Source organism: Pipistrellus kuhlii, unplaced genomic scaffold (genome assembly GCF_014108245.1).
Source record: "Pipistrellus kuhlii isolate mPipKuh1 unplaced genomic scaffold, mPipKuh1.p scaffold_m20_p_4, whole genome shotgun sequence".
Classification (NCBI taxonomy): domain Eukaryota; kingdom Metazoa; phylum Chordata; class Mammalia; order Chiroptera; family Vespertilionidae; genus Pipistrellus; species Pipistrellus kuhlii.
The window spans coordinates 36,844,774-36,868,876 of NW_023425540.1; the positions used below are offsets into that span (position 1 = coordinate 36,844,774).

General features: G+C 37.1%; 1 protein-coding gene across 2 annotated transcripts in view; it reads right to left on the reverse strand.

Annotated features, from left to right (window-relative positions):
* The window catches only part of WDR41 (WD repeat domain 41), a 32,338-nt gene that overhangs the window by 1,121 nt on the left and 7,114 nt on the right, over positions 1-24,103 (reverse strand). Inside the window, exons 3-12 of one of the 2 annotated variants that reach the window (XM_036409595.2) lie at positions 22,464-22,512; positions 21,147-21,278; positions 18,573-18,635; positions 15,175-15,286; positions 13,572-13,634; positions 13,081-13,191; positions 6,734-6,918; positions 4,673-4,794; positions 3,764-3,852; positions 2,262-2,395 (exon numbers count right to left, since the gene is read on the reverse strand). In XM_036409595.2, the coding sequence (XP_036265488.1) occupies positions 2,262-2,395; positions 3,764-3,852; positions 4,673-4,794; positions 6,734-6,918; positions 13,081-13,191; positions 13,572-13,634; positions 15,175-15,286; positions 18,573-18,635; positions 21,147-21,278; positions 22,464-22,512 (1,060 nt within the window). Of the gene's footprint in view, positions 1-2,261; positions 2,396-3,763; positions 3,853-4,672; positions 4,795-6,733; positions 6,919-13,080; positions 13,192-13,571; positions 13,635-15,174; positions 15,287-18,572; positions 18,636-21,100; positions 21,279-22,463; positions 22,513-24,103 lie in introns of both variants that reach the window. The other variant, XM_036409596.2, reaches the window with a different exon arrangement.

Below are 24,103 nucleotides of genomic sequence, written 5' to 3' on the forward strand. Positions count from 1 at the left end.
AATGAAGTCATGAAAAGGATGAACTCCTCCAAGGAAAGAATGAAATAAAGGATAAAAATAACATTAAAGAACACAAGAGGACAAGAATTTTTTTTGAAATAACTTCTACATTTTGAAGATAGCAGGATGAGGCCTCAGCTGTTTATATAGGAGTTAACATTGGAACAAAATTCCTTGGGACATGAAAAAGAGCACACAGGGGTTGGATTACAGAGTATAGATGAAAATATAATAAAAGGAATGAGAAAATTCAGGAGATAGAAAATCTAGTCTCTCTGATACTGAGTGAAGCCAGAGATACAGTTTTTGTTTTTTTGTTTTTTTAAAAAAAAGCTTTTAAGTATCAATACTTTCAGGAAAATTCTTAAGAAATTTACATTTGTATATTATGACAACTGTGCAACTTTGAAGGTTCCCTCCACCACTGAACAATACGTGTGAAACTTTTAATGGATTCCTACTATTTTAAAAAGAAAGTCCAATCTCCTCAGCCTTACATTCAAGGACGCAGTGGTGGGCAAACTCATTAGTCAACAGAGCCAATATTAACAGTACAACAATTGAAATTTCTTTTGAGAGTCAAATTTTTTAAACTTAAAACTTCTTCTAATGCCACTTCTTCAAAACGGACTCGCCCAGGCCATGGTACTTTGTGGAAGAGTCACACTCAAGAGTCCAAAGAGCCGCATGTGGCACGCAAGCCGCCGTTTGCCGACCACGGTTCAAGGGTATTCATAATCTAACCCAAAACTACTTTCCCAGGCTTCATCTCCTATGCCAGCCCATGTCCACAGAATCCCAATGCTCTGGCAAATCTTTTCATCGCCTCCAAATAGTTCCTATTTTTGTCCTTTTGTCTACCACATTCCATCTTTACCTCTCCCATATACCCAAGCTAATGAAGACAAAGTTAAACAACAAAATAACTGGACTACTTGCTAGAGGAAAGCAAAGATGATTACCCAATATCTGGGAGCATCAGTCCTACCTAACTTTTAAGGTTCAACTCAAGTCCCCTATCTTTCACTAATCATTTTCTTCTCATTCCTGACTCTCCACTGTCTGCTATGAATCTGAGTCCACACAAGAAGCCTAGATTAACAGCTTACTAGGTCTGTCTCCTTTCTCACTACTAAAGTATAAGATCCAAAGGGCAAGTATTACAGTTTTATATCTCCTTGTAAACTCCACTGTCTAGTGTAGTGCCTGAAATGCAAGAAATGCTCCCATTAAATGTGTGGTAATTCTGCTCCTAAGCATAAATGCACTTTCAAATGAGAAGTAATTTGTTTCTCCCTGGCTATGAAACAGGAAGAACAATTTAATAAAGTCATTATTTGGGGCCTTGTTTATACTGCTATCACACTATTACCAGTTCCAATCATCTATTTATATTGATTATTCTTATTCCTTCATTATAGGCAATGGTGCCTATAAAAAATATTAATGTATTTGGATTACCACAAGTTAGAATTGTATGCATTTTGTAATTCTCAACTAATATTTTCATGTATGCATAATAATAATCAAGAACCTGGGTTTTATTAAAGCTGACAAATTATGATCCTTCAAAGGGAGGTAAAACAGCACTGTAGTCATGAATATGACTGTAAGGCTAAATCTCAATATCTATCTCTCTCTCTCTCTCTCTCTCTCTCTCTCTCTCTCTCTCCCCGCAATCCATCCTCCCTCTCCCTCTCTCTCTCTCTCTCTTTCCACAATCCTCTATTTACTACTGTTATATATTCAACATTGTTCACATTGTCCTTACTGTCAGCTATCTTCATCTCATAAATAATGGTAATTAAGCCCATTATTTAGAGCAGTGATATTCAACTGGTGTGCTGCAACTATTTTTAAAACATGCACTACCTGACTATTTTTTTAGTCAGGGGCACTGATATCTTTTCCCTTATATTGACAATAGCAAACAAAACAATAACTATCTGGTGTAAATGAATCAAAATGATATCTATTTTTTTGTCAGACTGGAAAAAAATAGATTGAAAATAGCTGCTCTAATTGAAACTTTGTACCCTTGAGTGGAGGCCTGGGCCCGCCAGGGTGTGTGGAAAGTTTGGCTTCCTCCATTGCCAGGGAAACCCAAGCCTCCCTCCTGCTCTCTGTGCCCACAGTCATCTTGGTTGGGGTTAATTTGCATATTTGCTCTGATTGGCTGGTCGGTGTGGCTGTGGATGTAGCATAGTGATAGTTAATTTGCAATTACTATTTTATTAGATAAGAAAGATTAAAAACAATACCTCTACAGATGAAGAGTGTCCAATCAAATCTCCAATAAGTTCCAGTAAAAATGAAGTGGCATTTTCTTGTTGCTTTTTAACAGGTTGGCTGGCTTGTTTGTTCACTCTTCCAAATCCCCACATGTTAAAAAAACCTAGAGAAACACAATCAATTCAGGCATTTTCAAAATTACTGTGCTCTTATGATCTATCTAAAACCCTAGTATGCAAACCAACCAAATGGTGGAATGACTGGCAGAATGACCTGTTGCTATGACACATACTGACCACACCAGGGGGCAAGATGCTCAACGCAAGAGCTGCCCACAGCCCACAGGCCCCAACCGGCAGTGGTGGCAGGGGGCAGGGCCGGCGAGTGGGCAGCACCAAGGCAGCCAAGGCAGGAGTGAGCAGGGGCCACCTGATCACCTCACCAGTCACCCCGAAAAGGAAGGTGACAGGTGATAGGCAGCACCGATGGGAGAACAGGGCTGGCTAGGGGGCAGCATCAGGCCAGCCAAGGCTGGTGTGAACAGGGGCCCCAATCACCCTGACAGTCACCCTACAGATCAGCCCTGATTGCCAGCCAGGCCTAGGGACCCTACCTGTGCAAGAATTTCGTGCACTGGGCCTATAATAGTAATATAAGATTAGAAAAACAAAATTTAGATGCAAAGACCTTCTGTGATTTTTTTTTTTAAATCCTCATCCAAGGATATTTTTCCTTTTTTTTTTTTTTTTTTTTAAGAGAGAATGGAAGAGATTGGTAGAGACAGAGAAACACTGATGGGAGAGACACATCAACTGGTTGCCTCCTGCACCAGGTATGTTGCTAATATCTCTTTTTGCCCCTAATCACCCACTGGTGAAGGTGTATTGATGTGAGAAAAAGACAGACACTGGGAATAAAAGAGAAGTAAAAAGGCCTGGATGGAGGAGCTCCCTGTCCCCCCCAAAAAAGTCACAATTCAGATCTATCAACAAGGGCTGACCAAAAGGAACATGACTGTCCAAAATAATATGACTTCAGATAACCAGAAGAAACTCCAGCATCTGATTTCTCATGCAAAAGTTGCTAATTAACCAGGATTTTGTTTTATAAACCAAACACCTGAAAGTTGAGTTCATGAGATTATGATATAAGCATAAATGTGTGTTTTTCAAAAACAGAGTTCAATGTTAATGATATAATGCCTCAAGTCTGAAAGAACACTTTAACATCTGACCATACAAACTGTGTATCAGACACAATTATAAACAATATAAATGAATAATTACTTCAATAGGCCATTTGATCAATTACTAGAAAATAAGTTTCTCCTCAAAACAAGAAAACCCTAACTTGGATAGAAATAAAGAGGCAATTCTATATTAAAACAATTTTAAGATATGACTCCTAAATCCCAATTACCATATGCTTAATATAGACATGCCTATTTCTTGTGGTTATACATAACTGCCTTTCCTCTGTCTTTCATATGAGAAAAAAAAGATAGACTGCCTTTTTGAGAGAAGATACACACCTGTTGGTACAGATTCAGCTGCAATTTGCTGTTTTTCTCGTAACTCCCAAATGCGTACACTGCCATCTTCTGAGCATGAGATTAACTGCCTGTCAGAACAGAAAATCAGTGATAAAAAGATAGAGCATTATGGAGGGCCAATGCTAAATTTGCAGTGAAAGGAATCAGTGGAGCCCTCAATTGCTTTTATTCAGCTCTTGGCAGGAGCTGATAAAAACCACAATTTAACATGGCTTTCTCAATGCAAAGTAAAAGCACTCTTCAGGAAAGACGCACGTTAGATTGTTACATTGGCTCAAATGTTATAAATATTCCATCTTCGTTTTTTAAAATGCATTCAGGAAAACAGGGTACGAATTACACTTTCTTAATATCCTGAGCAGCAGTCCCTTGTCCTCCTCTCACTATATCTCTGCTCAGGGTGCCTCTAACTCTGAAAATAACCTGCAGAGAAAATAATACTATTCTCTTCATATAATTTTCTCCCTAAAAAATCAGCAGCCAAATTTACTGAGAGGAAAAGTAACCTTTGACAACAGGAGGTTTCCATTTGATTCTGGCTGTAAACAAACAACAAAAAGATGTGTTTATGGAAAAATATAAAAAAGAAGAATTAGCACTTAGTAAACACCCAAAAATCTTTTACCTTTTAAAAAAAATGCCATATTTTAAAGTAGTGCTTTTTATGAGATTCAATGTAATTCATCTGAACCTTGCTTCTTGTGAGTTTTGTAATACATTGCCACAAACTCTTTTATTAGAGACAGCCACATGGTATTATCCATTTCCAAAAGCATATAGCAGGTCAAGTCACAAAGCCAGGCAACTTTGCCACTTGAGAAATTACACTGGTAGCTCTAGGAACTGTGAATTTCTCTCATCTGTTGCAAAGCAGATGGGAACTTGTACCTGTTTGGAAGCTTGGCAATGTGCAGGACCCTGGAGTCATGGGCAGTTTTCTGGCAGGCAATCACACGCTTCATTTGAAGGTTATACACGTATAAACCCCTTCCAACTGCAACAAATACATTCTGGAGGGGAAATTCAGAAATGGGCATAAAACTAGTGTTTACCACTTCCTAGTGTAATAGATTTCCAGCCCCAGTGTGACATCAGAAAATCAGTTACCTTCCTCTATTCCTAGCCTTCATCCCATATTACTGTGCTGCCCTCTGAAGTTCAAACATTTCAAATCATGAAGGAAAGCTCAGCATTTAGAAGGCAGAAGGACAAAACTGCAAATACAGAGAAAGCTCTATATATTACACCACTAAGCATCACTTTCTTCTTATTGAAATACTAGAGGCCCAGTGCACAAAATTTGTGCACTGGTAGTGGGGGGTCCCCAGCCTGCACCCTCTCACAGTCTAGGAGTCCTCAGGGGATGTCCAACTGACAGTTTAGCCCACAGGGAGCAGGCCTAAGCTATCAGTCGGACATTCTTAGTGCTGCCGTGAAGGTAGAAGAGGCTCTTGCCACCGCTGCTGCACTCGCCAGATATGAGCCTGGCTTCTGGCTGTGGGAACGCACTGGCCACTAGGCATGCTCCCGCATTGAGCATCTGCCCCCTGGTGGTCAGTGTGCATCATAGCGACTGGTTGTTCTGCTGTTTAGACAATTTGCACACTAGACTTTTATTATAGAGGATAACAGCTAGAAAAAGGGCTAGTAGATTAGCTCTGCAGCAGAAGAGGCTGATATACAAGCTAAATATTCACTCAGATAACACAATACCCTTGGGAAAATTCTTTAGTTTCTTTTCTCTGCAAAATGTGAGCAAAATTACTAGGTGCAGAAGTTAATAATGTGGATTTTTTCTCCAAAAGATGGAGTTACACATATGTTGATATATATGCGATTTTATAAGTATGCTATTTTGTTGTAAGCTTGTTTGACAGCAAGCTTCAAAATACAGTGAAATAAAATTTTCTCTCTTCAAAGGTAAACTCTTAAACATTTTTGTTGTTAATCCTCATTCGAAGATATTTTTTCCATTGAGTTTTAGAGCTGAGGGACATGGGGGGTGGGGTGGGGTATTCCCCATGTGTGATAATGGTAGAGAAACATCAATGTGAGAGATTGGTTGCCTCCCACAAGTGCCCTGGTGCGCGGTGGGGGGTCAGGGGGTCAAGATCAAAACAGTGAGCCTCCAGTGCACAGGCCCACACTTTGACCATTGAGCCATGCCTGCCAGGGCTAAACATTCCTTACGATTACATTTATTCTTAAATGTAATCGTAAGGAATGCAAATGCCCCTTTAAATACATTTTCTGAGCCAGGATTCATTAATCTAGTGCTATTCATCTCTTACTGCAAAAAAGATGTAAAGTACTTCAAGATTACCATCTCCAAGGCCTAAAGGATGCTAGGAGACGAAAAGAAAAAACTCTTCGATATTTTTATTTTCTTTACTTCTCTAAGAAATGCACCAGAATTTTAAAAAAGATTATTTTCCCAAAGTATTTCTTAAAACGATTAAAATCATTATTCTCAATCCTGTGGAATTATTTAATCCAACCCAAAATTTCAATAGAGTTTTTAAATATATGGCCATTTAATCACTTCCTTGCCTTATAGAAAATAAGATTAAAATGTTTTGTTTTTTAATGCAAGTGGTACAATCTTTAAACAATATCAGGACATTTTAAAGCAGAACTTGAACATGGGTAATAGATTAAATTTAAAAAATTAGAAACAGCACCCTAATTGGTTTGGCTCAGTGGATAGTCAGCCTTCGGACTCAAGAGTCCCAGGTTCGATTCTGGTCAAGGGCATGTACCTTGGTTGCAGGCACATCCCCAGTAAGGAGTGTGCAAGAGGTAGCTGATTGATATTTCTCTCTCATCGATGTTTCTAACTCTCTCTCCCTCTCCCTTCCTCTCTATAAAAAATAAAATAGATTTTTTAAAATTAGAAACAGGGTTTATTTAAAAAGGAAACTTTATAGATACTTTCTTGATTTTTCTTACCTCTTCATCCCATGTCAAATGATGAATAGAAATGTCATTTGGTTTTTGACAGAGTTTTATTTCTTGCTGAGTGTCCAACTGTGGGAATGGGTCCCAGAAGTTGTGTTCACAGGCCTGCATGGTCCAGTCCAGGATATCCCAGATGATCAGCTCTCCAACATGGGATCCAGTCACAAAACTCAGATCTAGGCAGAGTTCATATAGAGCTCATTATTGATCATTTTACCAACAGATAAAAATAAATGGACTGCCTAGTAATAATGCTTTACAAAGCCCTAGCTAGTTTGGCTAAATGGATAGAGCATTGGCCTGTGGATTGAAGGGTCCCAGATTGGATTCCGGTCAAGAGAATATGCCCAGGTTGCGGGCTTGATCCCCAATAGGGAGTGTGCAGGTGTCAGCCGATCAATGGTTCTATCTCCCTTTCCCTTCCTCTCTGAAATTAATAAAATATGTATTTTTTAAAATAATGCTCTACAAAACCACAATAAGAACAATAAGGTACCTAGATGAGCCAAACAGGACAATTAATATTACAGAACAGAAAGACCAGAAACAGACTCAAGTTTACCTACTTAGTACATGGTAATGATTGTGTTTCAATTAGTGAAAAAGAAATACCTCATACTAGAACATTTGGTTAAGTATTTGGGGAATAAAAACAAAAGAACCTTACTTTGGATTATGTTGATTTAGAAATTCTATACTTCTCCTATGTGTTTCCTTTAACTTCACACTACTACCGCACTCATAACACCTCTGACATCAGATATGTGGGTTTTTCCCACACCAAGTAATTCTATGACAACAGCAAGGTGGCCTACAATTTAACTTAATTCTGACACTATCTATCTGGAGACAGTATCAGATGTCACAGGTTGAGAGCTCAGTCTCCACACACACACTTCAGATGCCAATAATAACAACTCCAAGTTGTTATCTGTGCTTCTGACCGGTCAGCTATAAATCAAAGGTTCTCATAACCCCTACTCAAGTTCAACTAATTTGCTGAAGCAGCTCACAGAACTCAGGAAAACAGCTTACTTATTACCAATCCTATAGAATCAAAGGCTAATATGCAAATCATCCCCTCAGGAGTTTGATCGACCAGGAGTTTGACCACTCACTCTGACATGCGCTGACCACAGGAGACAGCGCAGAATGAAGGAAGGTCCCAGCCAGCCCGATCACTGGCCAGGCCTAGGGACCCTATCTGTGCACGAATTTCATGCACCAGGCCTCTAGCATATTATAAAAGAATATGATAAAAGATACAGATGAACATCTAGATGGAGATGAACAGGCAAGGTAAGTGGGAAGGGCTATGAGCTTCCATGCCCTCCAAGCATACCACTCCCCCAGCACCTCCACAGGTTCAGCAATCTGGACACTCTCTGAATCCCATACTGTTGGCATTTCTATGAAAGCTTCATCATGTAGGCAAGATCAATTATTAACTCCATTTCCAGCCCCTCTCCCCTCTTTGGAAAACCGGGGAATAGAAAATTCCAAGCTTCTTATCATGGGTTGGTTTTTCTGGTAACCAGGCCCATCCAGGAGCCCACCAAGAAAGAGTGGCCTCATCAGAACAAAAGATACTGCCATCACCCAGGAAATTCCAAGAGATCAGTACTCTATGTCAGGAAATATTAAAGCAAAAGATGCTCATTGTACTCTTATCACTTAGGACAGTGGTCAGCAAACTAATTAGTCAACAGAGCCAAATATCAACAGTACAACGATGGAAATTTCTTTTGAGAGCCAAAAAACGATTTCTGCACATGGGCCCGAAGTTTCAATCGCACTGTAGGTGTGCGCCTGCACATGGTATTTTGTGGAAGAGCCACACTCAACAGGCTAAAGAGCCGCATGTGGCTCTCCAGCCGCAGTTTGCCAACCACTGACTTAGAAAATTGTAAGTTTTAGAAGCTCTGTGCCAAGAACTTGGTACAGAGCCATATATAAGATATATTACTTCTATTGTTTCACACCAAAATAAGTTACAAAGAGATTAAAATATTGAAGATAGCTGAAACTGGTTTGGCTCAATGGATAGAGCGTTGGTCTGTGGACTGAAAGGTCCAAGGTTCGATTCCGGTCAAGGGCATATACCTTGTTTGCGAGCACATCCCAAGTGGCAGGTGTGCAGGAGGCAACCGGTCGATGTATCTCTCTCATCAATGTTTCTAGTTCTCTAGCCCTCTCCCTTCCTCTCTGTGAAAAATCAATAAAATATATATTTTTAAAAATATTGAAGATACTTAAAGGAATGAAGAAAACTAAAATGAATACTTTTTATTAATATGTAGTAAAAGGCTCTAAAGGAGGCAGGGTGGGGGTTGGGGAAAGGCATCTGAGTTAATATCTGCCTAGAAAAAAAAAACCAACACATTTAAATGACAAAAAGATGGGGGAGCCGAAACCGGTTTGGCTCAATGGATAGAGTGTAGGCTTGGGGACTGAAAGGTCCCGGGTTCGATTCCGGTCAAGGGCATGTACCTTGGTTGTGGGTATATCCCCAGTAGGGGGTGTGCAAGAGGCAGCTGATCGATGACTCTCTCTCATTGATGTTTCTAACTCTCTATCTCTCTCCCTTCCTCTCTGTACAAAATCAATAAAATATATATTTTAAAAAGATGGGGGAAATTTGCGACTTAGATGTCAAAATAGGTGGGATTTTTATTTTTGTTTTTAAATCTTTACCCAAGGATACGTTTGTGTGTTTTTCATTGATTTATTTTATTTTTATTTTTTATTTTTTTGAGAGGAAGGAGAGAGGGAGAGAAAGAAATATCATGTGAGAAACACTGATCGTTTGCCTCCCACATGTGCCCCAACCAGGAATTGAACCTGAAACATTTCGGTGTACAGGATAACACTCCAACTAAGGCAAAATAGGTTTATTATATTTGATACATAAGGAGTTCTTAGAAATCACTAAGATCAAGATAAATACTTCAGCAGAAAAAAATAGGCAAAGGTTCTGAACTGGCAAAACAAGAAATATAAATGGTGAGTAAACATTAAGAAAAGATGTTCCCTTAATAATAAAAAAAACATTCAAGAGCAATGAGATACTACTGACCGACTTACTAACGGGAAAGATTATAAAACAGGAAAATACCCAAATGCTAATAAAAGAAAAGGGAATCAGCACACTCCCACACTACGATATTCTAGTATAAAGTGATATAATCCCTCCAAATTTGGAAATACACCTTTAAAAACATGTAAACCCATTGATAAAACAAGTCCACTTCTAGGAATTTATCCAGAGGAAAGTATACATAAAAGACATATATAGCCGAAACCGGTTTGGCTCAGTGGATAGAGCGTCGGCTTGGGGACTGAAGGGTCCCGGGTTCAATTCCGGTCAGGGGCATGTACCTTGGTTGCGGGCACATCCCCAACCAAGAAATAGGCTCCTAATTTTAATAGTGAGAAAGTTAAAGGAGTACTAATCTTTTTATGACCTTTTACATCCTCCTCTTTCCAACTTCAGTCAAATTACAAAAGAACTAGAGAAAATAAGGAGTGAAGATCCTTGGCTCTAACTCTGCATGTGTCCTACACAGTTAATGTAACCTACTGAGACCACAAAGTTGCCTGCTCTGACTTAATCCTCCAAGTGTTGTGATGCCTATGCAATAGATAAAAGTATTTGTGTCCACTTGAAAATTTTCAAAAAACAAAATTACTGGCACTCACTTAAGTCAATGCAATTTATCTCTGGGTAAATTTATATTCCCAAACAGGTCATTCAAAATGTTTCACACCAAACCACCTCGGTCATGTATTATATGCAGATGGACTTTCAAAAGTCACTTAGTATGAAAATCTCACCTGGCATCTGTCTACCCACCACTCTCAAGTACTAATACTTTGTGATTACTTTACCATGCTATCAGCACACACACAAAAAGGAATAAAATAAATGAAATACCTAGAGCCCTTTGTCAAAAAGATAGACACAAGGTTTATCTTGTAGGTCTGCCTTAGAAAACTTCTGCCTGGAATTCAGATATCTTTGGCAACATGGTATTCATTATTCACATTTGTCTACCATTCCAAGGTTGCCCTGGGGCCCTCCCTGAAAATGCACTTCCCCTGTGAGTTACAAACCCAGTAACTGGCCACACCTTTCACTGGAATTGGCGGGACAAAGAAGCAGGCCTGAGAGTGGAGCTGAGAATTGTACAACATAAATCATTTCAAAGCTGCCAAAATCTGCAGCAAGGTAGACATGCCTATGTACAAGATGAGACTGTCACAATGTCATGTTCACATCTTACCAGACTACTCATCCATATATGATTCCTATATATCCTTATTATCTGTACCATAAATTTACAGTCATGGAGTTTATAAAGTAAAAAGTACTAGGGCTTTTCTGTAGTTTTCATTAAATTTTTTGCTTCAGTTTTCCATTTTCTTCACCTTAAGAAGTTGGCAAAGAAATACTTGAAGAAAGATTTCTTGGTTAAAATGTTATAAACTTCTTGACAAAACCGGTTTGGCTCCATGGATAGAGCGTTGGCCTGTGGACTGAAAAGTCCCGCATTCAATTCCAGTCAAGGGCATGTACCTTGGTTGTGGGCACATCCCCAGTAGGGGGTGTGCAAGAGGCAGCTGATTGATGATACTCTTTCATTGATGTTTCTTACTCTCTATCCCTCTCTCTTCCTCTCTGTAAAAAAATCAATAAAATATATATTTTTAAAAACAATTAAAAAAAATGTTATAAACTTCTCAACATATTACACAGTAAAAGAAGTACCATGAAGTTAAGGCTACCTCAGTAATATTCCATCAAGGTTATTAAGGAACCATGCTGGGTCAATGGTACCAATGCTTCGACTAAAACAAGACAACTAGGCATGACCAGTTCAATGGGTCAGAACATAGCTGTCTTTTTCCAGCAGCTCTGAGGCCTTGGAGCTTATTGCTCAGTGCCAGAGGATCTTTCAAATAAGAATTTGCCTTTTGTGCTGCCATCCATGGCGAGAGGAAAAAGAGCCCCCAGAGAGAAATAAAGGAGTGCTCCCAACATTGTTACTTCTAACACCATAGACAAGTCTAGTCCTTTGCAGCTGGGTTGTACAAGAAGATGGCTATTGGAGAGGAGGACTGTGGAAATGGAAGAGACATTCTCACTGATGGACTGAAAAATGTGACTAAATGGCATACAAATGGAGACTACCCTTAGTGCTGTCTGTACCCCTTTCCCTTCTTGGCATGTTTATGCAAAGTATTGCTCAAAAGGTCTTAGGTCAGGAGGTACAGTCCAGTCCTCCCACTATCATATTACGGCATCTATTATAGAACCCTCTTACAGACTCCTCCAGACTACAGAAGTAAAGCCACCCAAAAGGCCTCTCATCTGACCTCAACAGAGATCATCGAGAATAACTCTGATGATATGTCACTTTATTTGAAAGTGAACCAGATAAATGGCAGGATTTGTTGACTGGGATTCTATCCTGCCATCTGATGTCAGACTGGGCTTACAGAGACACTCATTAAAATCATTATGAAGCTTCCCTGGTTGGTTGAGTCGTCCCATGTACCAAAAGGTCATGCTCAGGTTTCAGGTTCAGTCCCCTGTCCAGATATGCACAGGAAGCAACTGATCAATATTTCTCTTTCACATCAATGTGTCCTCTCTCTCTCTCTCTCTCTCTCTCTCTCTCTCTCTCTCTCTCTCTCTCTCTCATATATATATATATATATATGTCACCTCCTCTCCCTCCTCTCTTTTTCTCCCTCTCCCATCACCTCTCTCTAAAAAAAATCAATACAAAATATTTTTTAAATTATTATGAAGCTAAATAGGAAGTCTAGCAAGTCAAAATTCACAAACTTGAGGAAGGACAGATATGACTCATTTTCTGCAGACCTTTCACTTAGTTTGGTGTTATTTTCTGAGTCTTCAATCATGAAAACAATTGCTTAAATCCTACTCATTCAACTGTAAGTATGTACTTGCTGTATAAATTATACAATTAGGACTAACCAGAACCATTTGCCAAGAATGCCAAAATGCTACCAAGCATTAGTATTTACAGCCTACGACAATCATCCCACAGAGCCCACGATGATGCTCTCCTCCATCTCTTCTCTCTCCTCACTTTATTCTCCTTACGCCTAAATCTTACCCTACCAATCTAGGAAACTTCATTAGTTCCACTGCCTTGAATTTCACAATATAAAAGACTGCCACCCTACTAATCAAAATTATTTCAATGAAGATAATTATAGAAACCCTGGAACAAGACTGAAGCTCATAACAGATTATGTTAACAAGTATAGAATTTTACATAAGATAAGCACTTACACATTGAGCTTACCATTGATATTAGCCAATGAAAGAATATTATCTTGATGATCAAGGAGGCGCTTAACTTCAAGAATATTCCATTCTAGTGATCCTTCTATGGGTGCTACCAACCTGAAAATTACTAAGTGAAAAAGCAGGTATAATTTTATTAAAAGTGTTGACAGTTGTTTCATGTGGTTAATGTTTGTTAAATAAGTGTACTAGTATGTGTACAGATCAGCAACAGAGAGGAATATGTGATCTAAGGCCTTCTCTGGCATAAGAGGAGTGATGTTAGCTGCTACACTTGGCTATGTTAGAACATGGGTAAGACAAAAACTGACTTAATATCCTGAAAATAGCTAGGTCTCCATATCACTTCAACAACCCCAGGAGGCCAAGACTGGGGCAGGGGCAGATGTTCCTTAAATGAGATATTAACTAGTCTTTCCAAAATGTGTATACAAGTTCTAGTTTAAAATAAAATAAAATAAAATAGAATAAAAAAGGAGTCATACTCACTCAGTTCTTTGCCAACTGCTGCCACAACACAATTCTTAGGTATTTCGATCAAAGCACTGATCCCTTCAGAAATATAAAACGAAGGTAAAATCGTTTTCTTCATAGTTACATAAAAAACAAAATCATTCTCAGTTTTATGTCAGTCATTTACAATAAAGGGAGTGGTCACAATAAAGCACACACCATTTTCTATATCACACTTGCTTGGTTATACACAGAAAATGATTTTGTGAAAAATGGGTGAGGCCTTTGGAAGACTACTGATCTAATAAGGGGAGGATATACTCTTTGAACATTATATTGTAGTAAACTTATTTACCAGGGATCCCTTAAAATAATCACCCTCACCATTTACAAAATATTTAGCTCAAAGGAGATATAAAATTGGCATTTTTCTTAATTTAAATTTAAGAATCCTGAGTGGGTTCCCTGATAGTAAATGAGTTAGCCAACAGTCAACGGCTAAGAAAGGGGCTTTTAAATAACATGTTTTTAATTAATTTAATATTTACAAAATTGGATTAATCAGATTCAACATTCCACCATGCCCACCAGCCAATTAGTAGTGAGTATGCAAATTACCCCAACAAATATGGCAGGTTAATTTGCATACACAGGAGTCAAGCAGCTGGGGGCCGGGCAGGACACTTGCATCGTTGCCATGGCGATGACGCAGGTGTTCTGCGCCACCCCAGCCGCACTGAGCCTCGGTGCAGTGTGGGTAAGAAGAAAGGCGGATCCAGGCCAGAGCAAAGGCGGTGCCAGCAGCCAGGGGAAGGAAGGCCCATTCTTGCACAAATCTTCGTGCACTGGGCCTCTAGTTTTATATTATCTATGTGGAAATAAGCTATTTTCAATTATGAACTATATATTCAATTCACAGAGCTTCTACTACCTTTAAGATGTCAATAATTAATAATATTTTTTATAGCATGTCCATGGGTTCATTCAATTACTTTTAGAACAGAAATAGTTAATAGTTTATCACATAACTTCAAGGTTATTGTCATTTAAATTTACTCATATATACTTAAATGTTTTTACCCTGAATAAATTTTAATTTTATTCTTTACAATCATTGGTATCTATAGAAGTCAAAATTGATTTTTTTTTTTTCTGTTAAAACAAAAAATGTCTGTAAACAGAATTCTGAGAAAATAGAACTTTGTTAATAAATTTACTCATGAATAAACTTTTTATTAAAACCAAATGTAAAATGAGGTCATCCTTAGAAATCTATTGAAAGACCAGTGATCCCCAAAAATTTTTTTTAAAGTGCTATTGTAAAGCCACAAAAGTGCTTTCAGGTATCAACATGTTTAGAGTTTGCTGATCATATATTAAAAGTTTTTCTTAACCACTTTGAGAAATTCTGTTAAAAGGGATGAGGAAGCCAAAATGAGGGAAATCTTCTCCTTCCAATTTGAGATGAAAATATATTTTACGCAACCCTTAATCAACCTGGAGAATATGGCTACATGTTACATTCAGAACTGCAAAGAAAAGTACTGCCTCCGTACCCCTGTGTTCATCTCTTTGAAGATTCACTGTGTCTTTTAGAGTCTGTCACTCTTGGTTCACAGTTACCTTAATTTGTTTTTACCTGTATCAGAAAGGTGACTGGTCTTACATAGGAGATCTAATTTTCGGTTCCACACACATAGGTCATTCCCACCAGACAGCCAAACATCTAGTCTCTGAAGAAATGTTAAACACTGCAAAATTTGAGAAATATATGTAAGTTTAGAAGTTCATGCATTCATTGGAGGTTTTAAAATATGTCCCCAAATCTTTGATACCCTTTCCTTCAAAAGTGAAGCTTAATTACCCCCCCTTGAATGTGGGCTCTATGAAGTAACTAGCTTCTAATGAACAGAATGTGGCAGAAAGGATAGTGTGTGACTTACAAAGACATGAGACACTTGGTGGTTTCCTCCTTGCTCTCTCTTAGATCTCTTTCTAGAGCAAACATACACAAGCAGCCACATGGAGAAAGACCCCCTGGCATGAAAGTGAAGCCTCTGTACAACCACCAACACTTCCCAAATATGTGAGTCCCATAGGAACCTCCAAATCCAGTCAAGCCTTCAGATGACAACATCCTGAGTCAGAACTATCCAGCTAAGCTGCTCTCTTTTACTGACCACAAACACTGTGAGGTATTTGTTTTAAGAAACTAAGTTTTGAGGTAATTTTTTATTTAATAACAGACATCTAATACACAAGGCTTAAAATAAGCTGCTTTTTTAAATAAAACTGAAAATATGGCCTTAGTCTTTATGTATCTTCAAATTAATATCATAAATACTGAAAGTATTTTAAGGTCTGTAGAAGTCCTTTATCTTTAACTAGAGGCCTGGTGCATAAAAATTCATGCACTGGAGGGGGGCCATCCCTCAGTCTGTCCTATCCCTCTCACAGTCCGGGAGCCCTCAGGGGCAGGAGGCAACCCAGCAATCAGGAGAAGGGTACACCCCATCACACCTCTGCTGCTGCCACTGCTGTCAGTGTAAGCCTCAGCCAGCCCTGGTTACCTGAGCCTCAATCAGCCTGGGTGGCTGAGCAGCTGCCATCTGAGGCTTGCCTGCACCTCAGGCTGGCCCTGGGTAGCTGGGGGATTAAAGGGGCTGGGGGACTCCAGAGGCAGGCGCACAGGGCTGGCCAGGCCTTGCCACACACCTGCTGCCCCAACAGGGCTGAGGGGACTGGCTGTGGGCACCACCATCTTTGAGGGCATGGCAATCAATTAGCATATTTCCTCCTTATTGGCTGTGGACGTTGACATCTTTGCGATGATGTGAGGGTCAATTAGCATATTCCCTCTTTATTAGATAGGATGGTACTTTAAAGTCCACACTTTTAATAGCACTTTCCTCACCCACTGATTCAAGTGAGCACAAGGGCTAGAACAAGTGAGAAGAATAAAAGCAAAAAGGACAAGGTTCTGCCTGACATAGGCTGGGATTACTTTTAAGACTGCTGGAATAGCCTAAACCAGTTTGAATCAGTGGATAGAGTGTCAGCCTGCGGACTGAAAGGTCCTAGATTCAATTTTGGTCAAGGGCATGTACCTTGGTTGTGGGCACATCCCCCGTGGGGGGTGTGCAGGAGGCAGCTGATCAATGTTTCTCTCTCATGGATGTTTCTAGCTCTCTATCCCTCTCTCTTCCTCTCTGTAAAAAATAAATCAAATAAAAAATAAAAATAAAAAACTGCTGGAATAATAAAGGTTGGAAAAAACCATCGCAGTTTCTATTTCAAGAGGTCCTACCCTACTTCTATATGAATTTTAGGATCAGCTTGTCAAATTTTTTATCAGTCAGTACTTAAATGGCCTCTTCAAAGACAGTACATTGTTAAATTGGATACAGCATACAGTAAATGGCACTTTCTTCCCCATAAACTTTACTAAATTGATAACTAGAAGAGCGTAGTAGCATGAGATGGCTACCAGAGACACTGCCTTTCAGGAAAAAAGTGATATACAAGACAGTTGGCAGACAGCAATTCTTTTTCGGTTTTTTGATTTTTTGTTTGTTTTCTTAAGTGTTGGTTCCAATTTAGAGATCAGTTATCTTTAAAGAAAACATTATCTCATTTTACTAGCATCTTTCTCCAAACTTGCCCACATTATTGAAAGACACATTTCTGAGAACATTTAAGGTAATTTCTTCTATAGGCATCAAAGAACCAAGCGTTATCCAAGTCTGTATCTCCAACATGTAGCAGAATTCCTCTCATGTAATAAGCCCCAATTAATAACTGTAAAATGAATGAACTTAATAGTAGCAACCAATTAGCCCCATAAAATTTTGTTTTGGAACTAAGCAACTAACATCTTTTTCCTTAGGACTAATTTATCCTACTAATTATTTCTCTTTATTGTTGACACTATTACAGATGTCCCCCTTTCCTTGCCCTTTGCTTCCCTCCACTCAGGCCCACCCTGCCATTAGTCATCACCACATTACTGTCTGTGTCCCTGGGCTGTACATATATGCATACATGTTCTTTAGTTAATCTCTTCCAGTCTCCCCACTCATCCACTTCCCTTCTGAGATCTGTCAGTCTGTTGTCTGTTCTATGTATCCATACCTCTGGTCCTATCTTATTTGTCAGTTTGATTTTTCATTAGATTCCACATATAAGTGAGATTATGTGATACTTGTCTTTCTCTGACTGGCTTATTTCAATTAGTGTAATAAGCTCCCAGGTCCATTCATGCTGTCACAAAGGGTAAGAGTTCCTTCTTTTTTGACAGCTGCATAGTATTCCATTGTGTAAATGGACATCCTTTTTATCTACTCACCTACTGATGGGCACCTGAGCTGTTTCCAGATCTTAGCTATTATAAACATATCTTATCTTTATGACTTTATAGAAGCCAGAGTATGAGGGACAAATTATTCCATGTTTTTATTTCAATGTATGAAGAAACATACTAATTACTGCTGTAGAGTCATTCTGTAAGGACTGCCTCTTTTTACAATTTCACACTTATCTTGCTATAGAGATTCATCGCTTGCTCTAACTTCAAATTCAAACATTCTAGCATTTAAAATATATACTTCTAAAAATCTAATCTTAGAAGAATAAAATAACTAACTATGTGTGGAAGAAATAATTTTTTTAAATATATTTTTTAATAGATTTCAGAGAGGAAGAGAGATAGAAACATCAATGATGAGAATCATTAATTGGCTGCCTCCTACACGTCCCTACTGGGAGGGGGGAAAGGGGGTGGGGGGGAAATCAAGCCACAACCAGGGCATGTGCCCTTGGCAGGAATCGAACCTGGGAACCTTTAGTCTGCAGGTCGACTAAAAGTACTTTATAAGAACTTTTTCTGTAATGTGAATCATTACAGGCTCTATCCACTGACCCAAACCAGCTAGGGCAGGAGAAATAATTTTTTAACCCACAAAAGTAATTTCATCAAACTTAACAGTTTTTTCTCAGACAAAAAAATTATTACCATAAAATATTGACTTATAATCTTACCTTTACAGTAGACTGAAAGCATGACACTTTTTGAACTTGCCTGCCAGTATCACAATTCCATACCTAAATTTATGTTAAGAAATAATTTCTAAACATTTCAAATCTTATAACTTTTCCAATAATTAAGTTACAAATGTCACACATTTAGGTAGAAATAAGGCATAAAATATTTAATGTTTGCACTACTACAAAAATTAATTAATATAGTGAGTCATCAACTTAGAACAGTAAGCTTACAAGCTACAATAATTTTCAGGTAAATTTTACTGTCAAACTATTTGAAAATGCCAACAGGAAGAATGGTCTGAAAACTGAATCTTAATAGACATTAAATATTGCAACTGTTTAAATTTTAAAGTTTATTCTCCAAAATAGTCCACCATATAGACTACTTTTATAATTATACTGTTATATAATTATCTGTTAGTTATATATAACAGTAATTAACTACTGTTATCCTGATTAAAAAAAGATAGTAACCATGTGTTCCTATTACATATATATATATATATATATATATATATATATATATATATAATTAGAGGACCTCTCATAAAATGTCCAACGTTAGTCTGACCCTAAGGAGTATGACAATTTTCAAATTTTTCACACCATTTCCTATAGTAAGATACACATTTTACATCATATCTGAAAACACATTCACATAATATATAAAATATGTATAAATATGTATGTACATACAAACTTTTAAGACTATCACTTGACAAATTTTTTTTAAATCTACACTTAGCATTTAGTTAATAAAATTTTAGTTAATAGTGAAGGCCCAAGCTGAGTTAATTTAGAATTCACCTGAGTAAAAGAACTGCAAGCAAAGCACCCTGGAATTATTTTCAACAAAGTCATTCAGCAAAGAAAATCAGTCTATACCATCATTTTATACTGTTTATACTGATACTGCCCCAGCTACTCATCTCTATACTGTATTGTAATAATTGCCTCTAAGTAGTACTTTAGGAATCGTCTAATAAAAAAGCATTTTAAATTCTGCTTTTGCAGAGATTATACTGATACTGAAAACAAATTTAAAAAGAGCTTTAGTCAATAAAATATTTGCCTCAACAGAGCAATAGCAACAAAGCTACCCTGACCTAAAAATATGAGTGAATTTTATGTCCTTATATACATAATATTGTAATCCCCTCACAATTTATCACCATTTAAACATTTTCTTAAAATGTTTTCACCTACTGGCAACTTGTCTAGAAATCACTTTTGCTGAGAAGCTTGTTTAAGTGTCCTAAAGTATACATATGGTTTATAGAAGCCTGAGGAACACTGACTCCTTTGGGCTTACTTTGAAACTTGTTTCACTAATGCTTGAAGCTAGTTAAACAGAATTTTCAATGAGCAGAGGCTTTTCAAAGGTAATCTATGGTAATTTAAAAAAAAAAAAAAGGTCATGAGAGATTACAGGATTACAGTTATCCATAGCATTTGGCTATGGCCTTCACAAATCCAAATTTCTTATAAAAAGTTTAAGGGGCTAAATTTGTTTAAGGAAAGTATTTTTTTAATAGATTTTTATTGATTTCAGAGAGGAAGGAGGAAGGAGGAAGAGAGGAAGAGAGAAAGAGAAAAAGAGAGAAACATCAATGAGATCAATAATGAGAATCATTGATTGGCTGACTTCTGCATGACCCCTACTGAGGATTGAGCCTGAAACCTGGGCATGTGCCTTGACAAGGAATCAAACCTTGACCTCCTGGTTCATTGGTCACTGCTCAACCACTGAGAAACACTAGCCAGCCTAAGGAAAATATTTTAAAGGGCAGTATTATTATATAGTGGTTCAGAACTCAGCTCTACAGTCAGACTGCTTACGTTCTACCCTATGCTGGCCGCATGACCTTGGACAAGTTACTTAACCTCTCTTTGCCTCTAATATCTGTAAATGAGAACAAAAATACTTATTGTAAAAATCAAATAGATTTATATAAAACAAAACAATGTGTGGCACACGTAAGCACTTTATAAAATGTCATTACATTTTAAAATTTTACCTAAAAGGGGGAAAGAAAGGTAACATACTTTTTAAATTTTATTTTTAAATACTAAATACTAATATTAAACACTAAGCTAATGGCAATTCACTTTTCTGTCAGACTGGGTTCTCAAAAGGTTCTTATGGATTGGGGCTATTAACTTTTCTTTGCTGTACAACGAGCAGAAAACAAACAAACAAAAAAGCCAAAGTAAATTATTTCCCAGTCCAACCGATCTTTATTTCCCTAAATTTAAAAGCAAACTGAGAATATTAAGTATTTTTAAGCTCATTTTCTCCATTTCATCTATTTTATATAATAGTAACTCTAGAAAGAACAGTTTTAGTTCATGGGGTTTCTATCAATAATATAACTTAACCTGCTATTTCAGTCTAATACTTTTCAGATGCCTAATGCTTTTAAGAAGTGTTTTATGAAAGCTAGAACAAAATCATTTTTGCTAAACAGGAATGTGCAAACAGGCCCCAAAAGCCTAAAGACTAATAATGTATTTACTGGTCCCTTGAGTCAGTATAGCTACTGCACTCTCTTCCAGACTAAAGGATACAATAACTGTTCTATCAGCAGAGGCTGTCAAGATGAGCTGATTTTTTTCTTCACATGCTTCCAAGGAAGGAAATGCAATAATAGCTGTTATCTTTTGAGTGTGTCCATTGAGTTCCAAAAGTTTTTCTCCTGTCTGAAATACCAATGAAATGTTAACAGGTTCATTATTTCACAAGTTAAACAACTTCAACAACACTAAGAAGAATCACTATGCAGAAAATGCATACATTCTATTTGAAATTACTTAGCCATAAACAATTTGAAGTATTTTCTGATAAATAATATAAATTTTAGCATATTTCATATAAAATTTAAAGAAATACTCTTTCCATATGATTGTAAGAATATAATTGGATAAATTAAGCATAAAAATTTCAGTAACTTAATCAGTAGGAAAAAAATAGGAAGTCCTCCTTATCCAAGTATTTGTTATTTAAGTATCCAGAGTTAAAAAGCTGTGCAAGAAAAAAAAAAGTCAGCTCCTTACCAAGTATTTGTTATTTGACTTCACAGTTATACAGTTGTGGGAGGGGGAAAAAAGTCAGCAACAAATATATCTATATCCAATAACGTATCAACAAATATATCTATCTCCAATAATGTACTCATAAAGTTAGCCTCCACTCCAACTCTATTTAATGGCAACAGCTATTCCCACCCATCAGACTCTCATGGACTTCCCAAGTAGTAAACATACTATAAAACACAATGTAAATATGACAAATTGAAAATCTTTCCAAGGTTACAAGATTTCATGAATGTATGAACATGTTAAAGAACTCCTTTAACCACAGGCAAAGCCATTGAAAAATGAGGATCTGACAGATCAGACCATGAGAGAAGACAGATACTTCAAAAGAGAATAATCTGAGTATCAAAGGGTCATGAAGAGAGATATCAGAGAAATTTGGTCAAGTCTTAAGTATTTTTTTAATAAGCCTTTTATTATATTGCTCTTAAGTTCAAACATGAGAAGCATGTTACATCATGTAATCATAATTTTTGAAAAAAAAATTGCCACAAAAATCAACACTTGATTCATTTTCAGAGTCATTACATAATTATTGGTAAGTTTTGTTTGGTAAGATTAAACTTTTATTTTCACATCTTGGTATTTGTTTCTCAGAAAAAAAATCTTTATTAAAAAAGTTTCTATTATGAAATATTGGCTCCCAATTTAAATGAAATCTTCCCAAGTATGCCTTTTCAAGTATTAATTAGTCTGTCTACTAATATGCAGGTATATTAATATTTATGAATGTATACTCAACTATACAGTCATATCTTTATTACACAATCCAACAAAATCAATACACACCTGGGCATTCCACACAACTACAAGTCCATCATCACCAGCAGATACAAATCTGGTTAGAGGAAAAAAGTTAAAAAATAAATCATTGGTGACATGTAAGTGCTAAGATTACCAAGAACCATCAAACCTTATTACTGATATTCTGATTTACTAATATTAATGCAGATTAAGTTATTTAAGCTAATTTAGCAAATATTGACGAATACCGGCTAGGATCTGTGCCAGGTACTGAGGGATCATTTACAGTGTTACAATGAATAAACTGGAATAAATGTAAGAATGAGGGAGATCTGTAAAGAAACTTTAAAGTCTTTCCTTGCTTTAAAATTATAGTAAACCCTGACTTGTGACAGATAAACCATGTGCTTCAATAAGTTAATTATTTCTATTCCCTTCTCTGTAAAAGTACTCTACTTTTTAAAGCCAACATCATATTCTATATTTGCCCATAACACTAGGACACAAAAATTATTTTGTTCCTGAATTTTTATCCCTATAGAAGATTCCTAAAATTTCACTATTTCAGTCAAGTAACATTTTCTTTAACACCCAAAACTGGACTTCAAGTTCAAATTTCTCAGATTCAGTTTCAAAGTCTCATATGTACCTGTTGTCTTCACTGGCTCAGACAAATCCTATAATTAGTACCCACTTCAAAACCATTTGGTTACATCTCCTACTATAGGAGCTAAAAGATTATCCAGTAGATAGGAAATTGGCCAAATACAGTCTGACAGTCTGTTAATAGCATTTGAATATAGAACTACATATTTTTTAATTGGAAAGGGATTAAGGGTCCTGGGTTCGATTCCAGTCAAGGACACATGCCCCGGTTGCAGGCTTGATCCACAATAGGGGGCGTGCAGGAAGCAGCCAATCCATAATTCTCTCTCATCATTAATGTTTCTATCTCTCCCTCTCCCTTCCTCTCTGAAATAGAAATTTTTAAAAACTTTATAAAAGTATTCATTCCTGCTCCCTTCTCTCCCCAAAATATTGATATTTTTAATAAACTTTTTGCATGCTTAACTCTATTTTATTGCCTGCTTCCTAGGGAAATCCATCTTGACTATTGATTTATTTTATCTGAATGTTTGTGGAAAGTTATCCCTAGCTTAAAAATATTTTCTTAAAGACGTAGTATATTATTTGTTCAGTGAATTATCAAACCATACTGAGTTTGTTTAGTTTCTTGTGAATATAAAGCTTCACCAGCCATTCTAGAAGCACATTTTTTTGTTCTCCAGTCTGGCATTTCACGGGTCACCTAATTCATTTCCAGTCATGATCACCATCCTATATAATCTTGTCTATTTCCTAGAGTAGCAAGGAATGGTCAAATGAGCAACAGAAAAAACTACTCTTAAAATGTGTTACAAACTCAGTTTAGTTTAATGTGTCAAATGCTGGAGTATTATATATAATTTTAGCACTAGAGTATTACATACAATTTTAACACAGCCCACTTTTTAGAAGACTCTTGCTGAGTCTTAGCCTTCTTTAGTGATCTCCCAATCAATATGACCCTCACTTCATGTTCAAAAAATACTGAAGAAGAAAAGAAAAGGCAGCTGTCTGTTATGTTATACAGGATTTATTTGGTATCTTCAAAAACCAATCTGAGAAAATTTTCCACTCACTGA